At 29.3% G+C, this 14465-nt stretch overlaps 1 protein-coding gene across 5 annotated transcripts in view; it reads left to right on the top strand.

Moving 5' to 3' along the window:
* The window catches only part of LOC143225198 (SID1 transmembrane family member 1-like), a 201657-nt gene that overhangs the window by 122656 nt on the left and 64536 nt on the right, over window positions 1-14465 (top strand). For all 5 annotated transcript variants that reach the window (XM_076454195.1, XM_076454194.1, XM_076454192.1 and 2 more), the window contains 2 exons: window positions 3537-3603; window positions 5852-6000. In XM_076454195.1, coding sequence (XP_076310310.1) covers window positions 3537-3603; window positions 5852-6000 — 216 coding nt within the window. The remainder of the gene's footprint in view (window positions 1-3536; window positions 3604-5851; window positions 6001-14465) is intronic.

A 14465-nucleotide genomic window follows, 5' to 3' on the forward strand; every position in this document is an offset into this window, starting at 1 on the left:
CTTGTTAGTATAGGTAGATATTGTCACCAGCCTTGTTAGTATAGGTAGATATTGTCACCAGCCTTGTTAGTATAGGTAGATATTGTCACCAGCCTTGTTAGTATAGGTAGATATTGTCACCAGCCTTGTTAGTATAGGTAGATATTGTCACCAGCCTTGTTAGTATAGGTAGATATTGTCACCAGCCTTGTTAGTATAGGTAGATATTGTCACCAGCCTTGTTAGTATAGGTAGATATTGTCACCAGCCTTGTTAGTATAGGTAGATATTGTCACCAGCCTTGTTAGTATAGGTAGATATTGTCACCAGCCTTGTTAGTATAGGTAGATATTGTCACCAGCCTTGTTAGTATAGGTAGATATTGTTGTTTGTTAGTATAGGTAGATTGTTACCAGCCCTTGTTAGTATAGGTAGATATTGTCACCAGCCTTGTTAGTATAGGTAGATATTGTTACCAGCCTTGTTAGTATAGGTAGATATTGTCACCAGCCTTGTTAGTATAGGTAGATATTGTCACCAGCCTTGTTAGTATAGGTATTGTCACCAGCCTTGTTAGTATAGGTAGATATTGTTACCAGCCTTGTTAGTATAGGTAGATATTGTTACCAGCCTTGTTAGTATAGGTAGATATTGTCACCAGCCTTGTTAGTATAGGTAGATATTGTTACCAGCCTTGTTAGTATAGGTAGATATTATTACCAGCCTTGTTAGTATAGGTAGATATTGTTACCAGCCCTGTTAGTATAGGTAGATATTGTTACCAGCCTTGTTAGTATAGGTAGATATTGTCACCAGCCTTGTTAGTATAGGTAGATATTGTTACCAGCCTTGTTAGTATAGGTAGATATTGTTACCAGCCTTGTTAGTATAGGTAGATATTGTCACCAGCCTTGTTAGTATAGGTAGATATTGTCACCAGCCTTGTTAGTATAGGTAGATATTGCTTTTTCTGTTTTCCAATTCTTCATGAGCTTTCATCCTCAAGTTTAATCTGTAAACTGGAGATTGTTCAGTAACCTATAGTTATAACTTCTTATTGTGTTTAACAAACTTTCTCCTGCCATACAACTGCTTTAGCTAGTGAATTTAGCTGTATAAACCTGTCCAACTAGAATCATACTGCTTTCATTCTGCTGACACTTACCATTGCCAAACCTGGTTAATATTTTCTGCCTTGTGGTCAATTTTATTTTTGTATGTATTACAGCAGCTGTATCCATCTCCTGGTATGAAACTTCAGCTAGATCACTTGAAGTAAATGTTAAACACTTCATATATTACAGTGAACACTGATAATATGTACCGAGAGATGAACTATACATTACATCCACTTGGAATTATGGTTTATGAGTAATTATTAGTACGTCCGATGACAAATCATTTGATTGTTGAGCTGGTACCTTACATGCAGGTATGACATTTAATAAGTGTTCATTTAAGAAATTTTGGCCAGAATTTACAGTAGACCCATCATACAGATGGTTATATGTTGAAATGCACATCTTGATTCCAGCTAGCAATTGGTAGACTTTGTAAATAACTGCCTGATGAATTTTTCTCCTGGATTTGTGTGAATTTCTGTAGGTTTTTCCAAACCATGATATCCACTAATCAGCTAACTTAAAAGCAAATGACTATACAAAAGTGTCAAGTAATAAATAAACTGTGGCCCATTTTGTAAAGTGACTGTTAATGATCAGCATGCAATAATTACCCTTAACATTCTCACTGAGAGGATCATCTGTACCCAAGACTATTCTTTGCAGAGAGATTCTACAACTCCCCTCTTCCTCTTTTTTGTGGAGCTGCATATATTCTGTCTTTCAATATCTTGACATGAATGTGAATGGAATAACACAACTGATTGTGCATGGTGACTATAGTTCCTCAGTTTTGCATCATGCAAAATCTAAACTATCGTCTGCCACAACTCTTGGACTTACCAGCTACATTAAACTTTCGTGGTAAACACAAATAATAGGGTATACTATCTTTTATTCATGTATGTAAGTACCAGAGGTTTCCCTTATTTGTGCTGATTTTACCCAATTCAGCAGGTCATACTTTTATTGCTGTATAGTAAGTAGAACTCAAGCTAGGTTTGGATCTGTTGCTCTTCCTGAAGCTCCCAGTGTGTTACACATGGTGAGTGTATCATTATAATTTGTTTGATTCATTGTCAGTGCAACTGCAGTGGCATTTACCTTTGCATATTGTAAGACAATTCTTTTGCATTAAGCTAAAAGTGGTGACAAGTTTTATGTGTGACTTTCTGTGAAGAGAGACTAAGAGTAAGAAATCCAGTAACTTGTATGCTGTATTACTCTTTGTTATTATGAGCAAATATAACTTCAAACCCATGTAATAAGTGTAATATTGTCTCCATCTTTTTAGTAATTTGAATGTTCTTTGTTCATCCACATCAGTAACATTACATAACAGGATACATGACTATGCTTCAACTGCTTTATTGAGATTCAAGACTAATAGTTAATTGTGCCAGACTTTGGATCAAAGGTCCATATTTCCAAGCTAATGCAAAAACGAAAACATACATTCTACTTTTTGATTACAGATGCATTACATGAAAGGCAATCAAATCCTATTGTTTGATTAGTATCGCCCAAGATTGCCAATAGGTGTTATTGACTTAAGTGCTTTCCCTCTAGTCTGGCAGTTCAAAATTAGGAATGCCTCACAGACATAACCATTATGAAAGTTTGTGCAGTTGCCAGAAACAAATAACAAGACTCATTTAATTCTATACCAAATATTTTTTTTTTAATGTGTTAAGCCTTTTCTCCTGTTGTGTTTTTATTAGCTTTTTTCACTTTGTTGGTTGGTAAAGGGTTAAAAATAGAATTATTTTTAGTTCTTAATCAATGCAGTTACACTTTTTTCATGACATTACATCAAAGAAATCAGTAAAGTTTATATTCACAGTATTATTTTATAACATTCCATAGTACAAGTTGATTTTGTACATATCTTTTGTATTTAAGATTAAGATAAGCAGATATCAAATTAATATATTGTTTAAAAATTATACTAAGCTTTATTAAATCTTTTTCTAAGAGTTAACTTGTTCAGTACTTTCTGTTTTTAAAACATTTCATTTTACCAACAGCATCTAGTCTTTGCCATCGTGGCAACTGATTTCAGTAGTATAATAAGCAATACATCCACAAAAAATCCTGTTATTTTAATGTTTTTTGTGAGATTCTTAATCTTATAAGGAAATTTCTGATTAACTTTAACATTCCCACTGCCTTTTTTATTGTCCATTCTTGTTGGTTTTTTGTTGTTGTTGTTTTTAATAAAAGATAGAGTAGTAATAGAAGTTATTATTCAGTTGTTCCATGAGGTATTACCAAGTATCATTGATGCACAGATCAAATACTTCTACAAGATTATTACTTAGGCTGTTGAATTACAAATTTTCAATTTTATGCACAGGAATATTTTTAGTTATACAGACAGTGTTTTCTTTACTGCTCTGTATCAAACTAATATAATGTATATTTATGCTTTTTCAGGAACTTGATTATTATTGCAATCTTTTATGGTGTTCCTGTGATTCAGCTTGTTTATACTTATCAAAAAGTAAGTTATGACATACTTGTACTTGATACTGATGTAACCCATCATAGTATCAGTATTGTTTATATAAGTGTACTTATGTTTCGTTATCATTAACCCAAGTGTTCTTTTTTTCCGTACAACTGGTGTGATAGATGTTTAAAACTCAGTCAGCAAATATTTCAGATTCCCTTTACAATTCTGTACCATATCTCACCATTTAGAACAACCACTTTAAAAAAAAAAAAAGAAAGTTGAACTATAGAATAATTAATACTCAAATTTTCTTTTAGACATTGATTAAAGAGTGTTTCTATAGTATGCAGCCCTGTCATCAGAGGTATTCCATAGAATTTAAAAACTGACCCGAATACAGAAATATCATAGATTTTTAAATAATGTTGGTAAATGAGAAAAGCATCAAACTGTTGATCCTACATAGTCTTGTCTACAATGAGAAAAAACAAAATTATAAATATTACAAGAGCATTAATTTCTAAGAATTTTATGTCTCAAATAAAAATAATTGAAACTGAATTAAGGTTTGCTAACAAACTTGTAGACATTGTAGAATTTGCTTACTCCTTTCTGTACAGGCCAGTTGAAGTGACTAATTTTGTAACCCTAAAGTGACACATTAAAAGTTACAGTATGGAAATAAGACAAGCTTTTAGTAAACACTACAAGTTTTTTGTACACAAAACAACATATTATTTTTAAGTTATTTTTATTAAAGATTTGTCCATGAATATATGGAGTCAAAGTGTTAACTACACTAAATACAAAATGATTTTCATGCTGAAGTTAAAAATACTTTTCTTCATCTGAAAATATTTAAATTTCATGTATATAATTTTTGAAACTTACTAAATAAATATCAAACTATATATTTTAAACTATTGATTGAAATTATCCATTTTATTTACTATACTTATAATTTCATGTGGACTTGGTTGATTTGACTAACCTTGTAACAACCATAAAAAGTAGGAAATAAATTTAAATTTACCTCCCTCCTTTTTTTTTTCTTGTAGAATGACTGTAAATTCTGACTGGAAACTACATTTGTTTCTCCTAAACAGTAGTGCACAAGAGCTTTAAAATATTTCCATAAGCTTCGTGATTGGGACATGTGAGAGCAACTTTCAAACAGAAAATGAAATAAAAAATACCATATACTGTAAACAATGTAATATAATACATCATTTTGTATATTAAAACTTTTGTCTTTTTATTGGTTGTAAATGATATAAAACATCACAGAGAAATATTATCTGTTTGTGAAAGAGAGGATGTGATAGGCAAGTATGGGAAGTTGGTCTGACTTTCTTGTTTACCTTAATACACAAAGAAGATTGAAAGCTATATGAATTATACTTTGCTTTAGTAATACCTATATTATAGTATGTAGTTTACATTAAATTCCTAACTTCAGAGAGGGGCAGTAAATACATTAGAGAATGGGTAAGATCCAGAAAACAAATGTTACAATCATTATACAAGAGGAGATTGAGGGTTTCATTGAATATTTCACTTTAAAATTAAGAAACAAAAACCTGTATGATATTAAAAATTGGTTTATTAACTAATTTTTTCTACTCTCTTTATTCTTATGCATTGATAATCAAGTAATTTAATTAAATTTTGAATGTGACTTTCTAAAAGGTTGTGATGTGTGAACTTTAACCTACTTGCAGCAAGAGGGTTAAGGTACTATATATTTTTAATTCATGGTCATGCTCTATATATAATTACAGTATACAGTACTATCCAGTGTTCACTTTCTGTTCATTTATTATGTGTTTTATATTTGCTCAAAGTACTTGAATTGAAGGGCGTTTTATTATAATGAAAGATGGAAGTTACCTACAGGTTGTTGAAGTACGGATATACTTTCTGTGAGGCACATATATTTCTTATTTTTGTTTATTTCATTCATAATTTATTTCTAGTTCTGCATGAAGATCTGAAATTATTAACTTGCATAATTTTATTTGCTTTAATCCATCAGCATTTAATTACTTAAAATGAACTTTGTGACAGTATTGAATAACACTGTAGAACTCAATTTATAAAAACACTGAAATCCACTATTAAATTTAAGAAAACTTTTACTGTAATAAAATAATTTGTAAAAATAAAAAGATCATTGATCAAGATTTATCTTTAGTTCCTTTATAAAGATTTTAAGCATATTATAAAGTTTTTAACTACCTGTATTTTTTTCTTAATTTTGGTGTCAGAAGAATTTTTATTTTTTTAACTTTTTTAGGTTCTTAATGTCACCGGTAATGAAGATATTTGCTACTACAACTTCTTGTGTGCCCATCCTGTTGGCGTGTTTAGTGATTTCAACCATGTGTACAGTAACTTAGGCTATATTATGCTAGGTTTACTCTTCTTGGGACTTGTAAGGAGAAGGTAATAGCCTTTTAATTTATTGTAATGTAAAACTGTTTACTGTTACTAATCAATCATAATTTGTTGTAAAATATAAAAATCACTAATTTTAAGTTATATTATATTACATTTTATATATTATAAACATACTAGTAATCAATATAAAAACAACTGCTGTTATATTGAATGTCTTTTCATGAATCAGTTGAAAACAAAACTGGAACATCAGTATTATAGTTACTAAAATCTACAATGATTTGATTGTGGATTAAAATATGAAAAATAAATGAATGCTATAAAAAATTTCATAATAATTGATGAATTTAGCATTAAAATGACTTATTTTAGCTGTAAGGACACATGTTAAACACCTTGCCTACAGTTTTTGTATGCAGTAAATATATATGAGATCTAGTTAACCAAATATCTAGTTTAGCTCTCTCAAGATTAGCTGACATTTTGACAGATCATGGAACTACATGTATAAGACAGAAATGAAAAATGCATACTGTAACTTTTAATATCTTTTCACAAAAGTTGATATGCTTTTAATAAATATTGCAAATATTTTGTATGTAAAAAACAAAACAAAAAACTAAAATCATATATTCTTGCAAAACATTTGTTTGTGAACATAAGGAGCCAGTACTGACTAGTTCAAGAACAAGGCAATTTTTCATGCTAATAATACAAATACTATTCTTCATTTTAAAATCAACAAAATTCATATGAATAACTTTCAAAACATTCTAAATAACACTAAAAATTATTGTTTTATTTTCTAATAAGACTTCTCTAGTAGTTTCTTTACCTTAACACTGTATGAACTCAGTTGATTTAACCAACCTTGTTGCCACTACAAAAAAGTATGAAAAAAATCAAAATTATCATTCTTTATTTATATAACTATAAATTGCAACAGAAAATTACAGTTATTTATCCTAAACTGCTGAAGGCTTGTAACAGTTCACATCTGTTTTTATAGTTTTATTGCTCTTTAAACTTGTTGTACTAATAATTAGGAAGTAAACATAAATTGTGCTTTTTTCATGCCAGAAAGACTAGATGTTATAACTCAAAAATACAAATGTTTAGTTTAAGTCACTTGAGTCTCATAACAATATATATTTATATATATATTTGTTATTTTTTATTATATTGACCTTCAAATCATGCTTAGCTAACATTACATAACTTGCATTGACATGGTGCACATACACTCATGTTACCTATCCAGAAATATAAAATTGACCTCAAGTCTTCCCTTTGTTGACTGTGTTTTAGTGGAGTAGTATTTTGTAATGCACAGTCACATTTTAATTATTATACATTATATATGTATATAGATTATTACTATGTAGAAGTAAATTATTAAATTTTTTTCTCAAAATACAGAACAATGAATCAAGAAGTAAAGCAAACAATTTTCTCTTCTTTCTATGACCTTTGCATGAAGTTGATGCTGAACATAGCTTCCTAAGCCTTTTAAAATTTCACATGTAGAGCATATACAAGAAAATTTTTTTAAGGTTTTATATTTGCAGTTGAATAACCAAACAAATCATAAATTACTATATCAATATTGTAAAATTCCACCATAATTTATTGATCATAGTAACTAAGCTGTATTTAGGTTTTAAAAAATATGAAACTTTGAGTAGATATAAGGTACAACTTACCTTTTTGAAAACTTGGATGAAAGAACGTGGTAGCTTTTTTTGCAGATTAAATGGCAGAAAAAACTACTCTTGGGATATTCTATGTTGTTGAATGGTTATTCACATGTTATATAATGTAGTAAGAGTATATACTGGATCGTTTTCAAAAATAGAAAGGGGTGAACAGGGATACTATTTTTGATGAAGTACACACACGTGTGTGTGTGTGTGAAATTAAATAAATACATTTAAATGAAGTTAAATAATTAAAAACAATCATGAGGAAACTTGCATTAGAAACAGCAAATCCAAACCTCTGATTAATTATTTTATAACCATAATTTTTTATGCCAAAACAAAATACATTAAGATTAAACAAAATATGCTGCATTTTGGAAAAAAGATCTTAGGGTACAAGCTACAACATAAGATTATAAAATATATCCTAGGTTTTGGAGATTACTGTAGAAGAAGGACCCACGTTGTGGTGGGTATACACCATCTATCAGTCTTAACCTTCAATTCTCTAGTCTCACATGAGATTAGAAATTAGGAGAGCGAGATGTGGGTGTTCAAGCCCACAATGTCCTACATCTATGTCACTCTTCACTGCCTGCAGACAGTTGTGAGAGTTAAATTTAATTACACTAAAATTTTAGTAATTTGATTTAGTAACTAGATTTAGTAATCTTCTCACATGAGAAGATTAGAAATTAGGAGTAATTTGATTTAGTAAATAGATTTAGTAATCTTCTCACATGAGATGTGGGTGTTCAAGCCCACAATGTCCTACATCTATGTCACCCTTCACTGCCTGCAGACAGTTGTGAGAGTTAAATTTAATTACACTAAAATTTTAGTAATTTGATTTAGTAAATAGATTTAGTAATCTTCTCACATGAGAAGATTAGAAATTAGGAGAGCAAGATGTGGGTGTTCAAGCCCACAATGTCCTACATCTATGTCACTCTTCACTGCCTGCAGACAGTTGTGAGAGTTAAATTTAATTACACTAAAATTTTAGTAATTTGATTTAGTAATCTTCTCACATGAGAAGATTAGAAATTAGGAGAGCGAGATGTGGGTGTTCAAGCCCACAATGTCCTACATCTATGTCACTCTTCACTGCCTGCAGACAGTTGTGAGAGTTAAATTTAATTACACTAAAATTTTAGTAATATGAGTTCCTTATTTGTACAAAACTATAGACATAATATTTTGAGATCACAAAGATCTAATTTTAATAAGTGCTGCATTCAACATACCACATGACTCACTAAAATCTATTTAAATGTTTTTTTAATATTTTCTTTTAAATTAAGAAATTAACTCATATAATATTAAAGTCTGAATTATAATCTACAATTTGATTTCAGTACATAAGTCATATTTCAGCAAAATAAAACGATATGGAGTTTTTAATTTATATTCTAGCTTGTCAATATTAGTAATTTGAGTTCCTAATTTGTAGAAAATTATAGAATTAGTATTTTTACATCACAAACATCTCATTTTAAACAAATGCTGCATTCAACATACTGCATGACTAAGTAAAACCTACATTTAGGTGTGTTCTTTTAATATTGACTTTTAACCTAAGAATTTAGCACATATATAACTTTAAATTTTGATTTATAATCTACAGTTTGATTCCAAACTTGTTAACATAAATTTATGAAATAGTAGTTCAATAACATTTTAATTGCAAGCCAACAAATGTGATGATGGCCTTTGACCTGTCGCTCGTTGCAAAAGTGTTGATTAGGCGTAACCTAATTTTCATTGCTTACTGTCTTCTTTTTCATGTTGGTATAAACTAAAAAGTCAAACTCACCACATTCACCTGTCACCTTTTTTTTTTCACACATTTCTGGTAATTCTCTCTGATATTTGTTGTTAAATAATTTATAATCAGTAGACAAAGTTTTAATTTATCAAATAGCCTTGTAATTCCAAGTTGTTCTAAATAGAAACTTTTACTTATTTCTCTTACATATTGAAAGTTGATATCAATTAATACAGATTGTGTAGTGCACTTATACCTTAATAGAAAACCATTTAAATTATACTAGTTATAAGACATTGTTTGCTTTCTGGATATTATTATATTGCCTTTTCAAGCACATAGTTGAAGTAACTGAAAAGTATTTTATATACTTTTACAATCATTACAAAAACGTCAACATAAATTTTGTCAGTGGACCAAAAGTACGTACTAAATTTCTCATTTTTTAAGTTTATTTTTTATTTATTGTTATAAAAAGAACTGAGGTGTGAAAATTATAAACTCGTTAGATCAGGTAAATTAATGTAAAATAACAGAAATTTATTTCTCTTTGAGCTGTGCTTACAATTAGCTTGTGTTTTACATTATTCAATATGTTAGCTTCAGCTACATGTAGCTTACAGCTTGTGTTATGGAATTATTAGTTAGACACTGTTCAAATAAAAACAAACCAATAAAATTAAGCAGAAACAAATACAGGTTCTAAAGAGACTTAAAATCACTGTACATGGGTAGGGATTAGTAGGCATTTTATCAAGCTTTTTTCAACTTGTATTCAACAAATGTAACGTGGTACAATGCCTTCTCGATTTGGTTAGATTATATATTATGACACCCACAATACAACATTCATAGTTTCTTATGTATTAGAAACTAAAATTTCCAGTACTGAAAAGTTAGAATATAAAATAAGGACCTCCTGCCTTTTCTATTTGCTGAGATATTTGCATGCCACTTGATCATTTGCGAAGATTTGTGTATCAATGTCTACTTCTGTTTAGCAATCACTTTATAATTGAGTGAAAGCTCTGCATTTCTTCTTTGTTATTCTGTCACTCTTTCTGAGTTACATATGAGAAAATGTCTCCTATACTGTTGGAAAATTTGAATTATTACAATTAAGGCTATTTTATGAACAGATATTAAATGTTTTTCAACCCCAAATGCGGTTTAGTTAGAAAACTTGATGTAAATTAGAGTGGGATTTGGAGGTATCAGTATTGTAATTTACAATTTTATTTGTATTCCAAAATGCATGTAGAAGATCTGAAACAATTTTTTTTCCTCTATGTAGCCCCTGCTAGTACAGCGGTATGTCTCCGGATTTACAATGCTAAAATCAGGGGTTTGATTCCCCTCGGTGGGCTCAGCAGATAGCCCATGTGGCTTTGCTCTAAGAAAACACACACACATTCTCTGTGTATGAACTTGGATGAGTCTTACAATGAGTTAGCAATTATGACTCACAAGTACAAAGAAAAACTTTGTAGCATTATAAATAGTAGAAATCATTGTTTTCCAAACATTTCTTATTTACTGTTCTATGTTTTAATGAAAATATCTGACACTTAGTATTTATTTGAAAGTAATAATACACAAGTTATGTATCGTAATCAAAATGTTACTGTATTTTACAAAATACTGATACAATTGCACTATGAGTGATAGATTTGTACTTTGTTTTATTATAGAAAAGTTTTAAAACATATTATTGTAAATTCAAACAAAAAGTTACCACTGAATAATATGTTTCTAAAGTGATAAGCATGAAGGCTAAGCCAAAAATATTAGCTCAACCTAAACAGGCCATATTTACGTTAATGGAAATTGTGTTTATTGGATAGTATGTGAACATGGTAATGTAGGAAGCAGTATGTTCATAAGCATTTACACACTTTTACCCCAGTATTAAGACTAAGTCCTGTCCACCCAGGAGATTGACTAACATCAGATACAACTTTCTGCAGAATCATATCATAAATATTTGTCTCCTATGATAAAGTACTTTAGACAGTTCACATTACAACCACTTTCCTGTAAAGAAATCAATAAATTCTATCTCGCTGTACTCTCGGAGTGGAAATTGGAATAGACTGTAGGGAATTTATGCATATCAACTTATTTTATGAGTTTGGACTTTTTACAAAGTTATAATATCAGCAGTTTATAATACTTCAAACAGTTGTGTTAATAAAACCATTACACTGTCAATAAATAATAAACCCTACTCCACTGTGTTTTTGAAGCAGGGAAAGTTCCAGGAATTGCATTACATGTGCTTATTTGATATTGATGAGGTCAAACTAAGTAAGGAGCAGTGATTCACTGCTTTATATTTTGTAGGTTCCTACTTCAGCCACTAATTGTAGAATAAACATAAAAAATAGGTGTGAAAATAGTAGAAGAAACTCTCTCGGGACTTTTACTTTGGCACTTAGTAATCCATACTGAAAAAAGTAGACAGTATAATGTGTTTTTTTTTCCAGATACAACAATAAGTTTACAAATGAAAATAAGTGTGAGAATTATAAAATCTACCCTTAAGGCCTTTGAAACTCTTTGATTAGAACTAACAGTACATTTTATTTTGCACTTTACTGCCTTTATTTTACTTTGATAACTTGTCTTACAACCTTGAGAATCAAGTATGAGTTATTGTAGAGAAACTGACAGTTGAAATATAAAGCTTTACTGTAAAGAGTGTTTGGTGTTTTATTATGAGATTTTTCATTTTTTTATTTGCTTTCTTTCTTTATTATTATAAAAGTAACTGAAGTGTAAAAAATTAGAAACTTATCAGGTAAGATAAGGAAAAAATAAAAATAGAAGTTGTCATGAAATATAATAGTGAGCAGCTTGTGCATAATTCTGTTTGGTATGGTAACTTGAGATATAATTTTCAACTTTTGTTGAGACATGGTTCAGAGGTTAATAAAACAAAAAATTGAGAAATATTAAGAGATGTATACTGTTACTAGAATTAAACTATTTACAATAAATATTTATGGTTTCCTATTACCATTTGCAGTAATTCTAGAACAAAAAAGATAATTTAGATTTATTTCTTAATTTTTATCATAGTTACAAGGTCAGTCAAATTAACTAATACTAGATAGAGTTAGGGTATAGAAAATAGCAGATAAAATATAAAGTTTTGCTGAAAATAAAAAAAAAAACGTTTGAAATTTAATTTTGAGGGTTTGGAGATTATGCAAATTAATTTGAGACTTTAGTTAAAGAAATAATTTTAATCTTAACATGAAAATTGTTTTGCTCTCAGTGTAATAAAAAAAAGACTCAGTATGTTCATGGACAGTTGTTTTTTTAATTTATTAACAATAATTCACTAAAAATCTGATTTTTTCAATATAAAGATTTGTGATCTTTACTTAAAAGTCTGCCAAATTTGGTGAAGCTAACCTATATTTAAAGTTACTATTACCAAAACTATGATGACTTTAAATTAGTATAAAGTGATAATGTGGTTGGTCAATTTGACTAAGCCTATGTGGAAAGAGCTAAGCTATTTAGTGTAAACATTTGTAGTCTTCTGTTACAATCTGCAGACATTCTAGAAAGAAAAAAAGGGCTAACTCAGATTTTTCTCTTTTTTTTGTGGTTGGAAAAAGGTTGATCAAAACAAATTACGTTCTTCAAACAAAACAAAACTTCTGTTGATAATGAGTATGAATAATTAAATATATTTTTCTGATATTCTTATTTTTAATGTTTAGAATACATTGTTTTCATCAGTTTGGTACCCTTTCTGTTAATAACTTAACCTTTTTATGTTGAATGCATCAAAGTGTGCATGTCACTTTTTTCTCAATGTGTATAATAATAAACTTAGCATCAAAATATAGTAAACAAAATCCAATTTTAATACAAGTATTAAGCTCATACATTTATGAGGAAATAGCTAAAAAAAGTTCTCAATTTCCCCTAGTGTGTGAACTCTGATATGTGCTCTCTAAGTCTGCTCTTTTCAATTTATTTACTTACCCTTCAAAAAGTACTAAATTTAGCATAAATTACTTATTATAACATAGATATTACTAATTAATGCATACTTTTTATAGCCTTCAATCTTATTTTTTATCAAGCTGTAAACTAGAAAATCAGAGCCCACTTGTTATATCCTCTTTTTCATAAATTGCCAATAGTTTTATCTGGTGTTTCGTAGAGTATTATTTATAGCCAACAGAAATCCAGAGTTTGAATTTATCAATTGTTGTATCATATTACTCTGAATTTCACTTCAGTCCAAATTTTATTCCCATGGGAAACACATTGAAGAGCTGAATTCTTAATGACCTTTACTGCATAGTTAGAAAGTCAAAACAGTTATGATAGTTACAGAATATCATCTGCTTTTTACATGTTGTTATTCTGTGTTCTTACTACATAATGAAATAAAAAATTGAATTTTGTAGTAGTACCATTAGCATAAAAAAGTATGCTTAAATTTCATTGACAGTTGAGAACAAAAAATAAGACCCAGGTGAGTACTATATTTCATGTGTATAATTTATTTGTTGTTATAAATGTTACTTGAAAGTAAAAATAGGAATTTTATTAGGTTAGATAAAGGTAGATTAAAGAAGGTGAAAAATAATGCTGATAACACTGTGTAACACAAATTTTGTTCCTGGATAGTATGCGTTATTTCTTAATTGCTTATGTTGTAAAATTACAGAAAATGACTATTATTCCATTCAAACTTTGTTTTGTGACTTGAATAATTAAATTTAGAAAATTAACCTATTTTCAATGTAAAAATGGGCAAATTTGTACATTTTCATTTACATAAAGTCTGAATGAAACAACATATGAATCAAGATTTACGTGTATTTATACTGAAGTTATACAAAAATGTTTAGAAGTGAGTAGTTTTTGAGATTTGCAACTGTAATATAAATCACTTTCATGTATCAGCCCCCAAATACAGTGTCCCATCGTGTTTTCATTATACGCTTCCAGGTCACAAAAGCAAAGTTTGAAGAAAAAAATAGGTCTTTTCCATTTACTTTAGGCATTGGCAA

This window comes from Tachypleus tridentatus, chromosome 9 (assembly GCF_004210375.1).
Source record: "Tachypleus tridentatus isolate NWPU-2018 chromosome 9, ASM421037v1, whole genome shotgun sequence".
In the NCBI taxonomy this organism is placed as follows: Eukaryota; Metazoa; Arthropoda; class Merostomata; order Xiphosura; family Limulidae; genus Tachypleus; species Tachypleus tridentatus.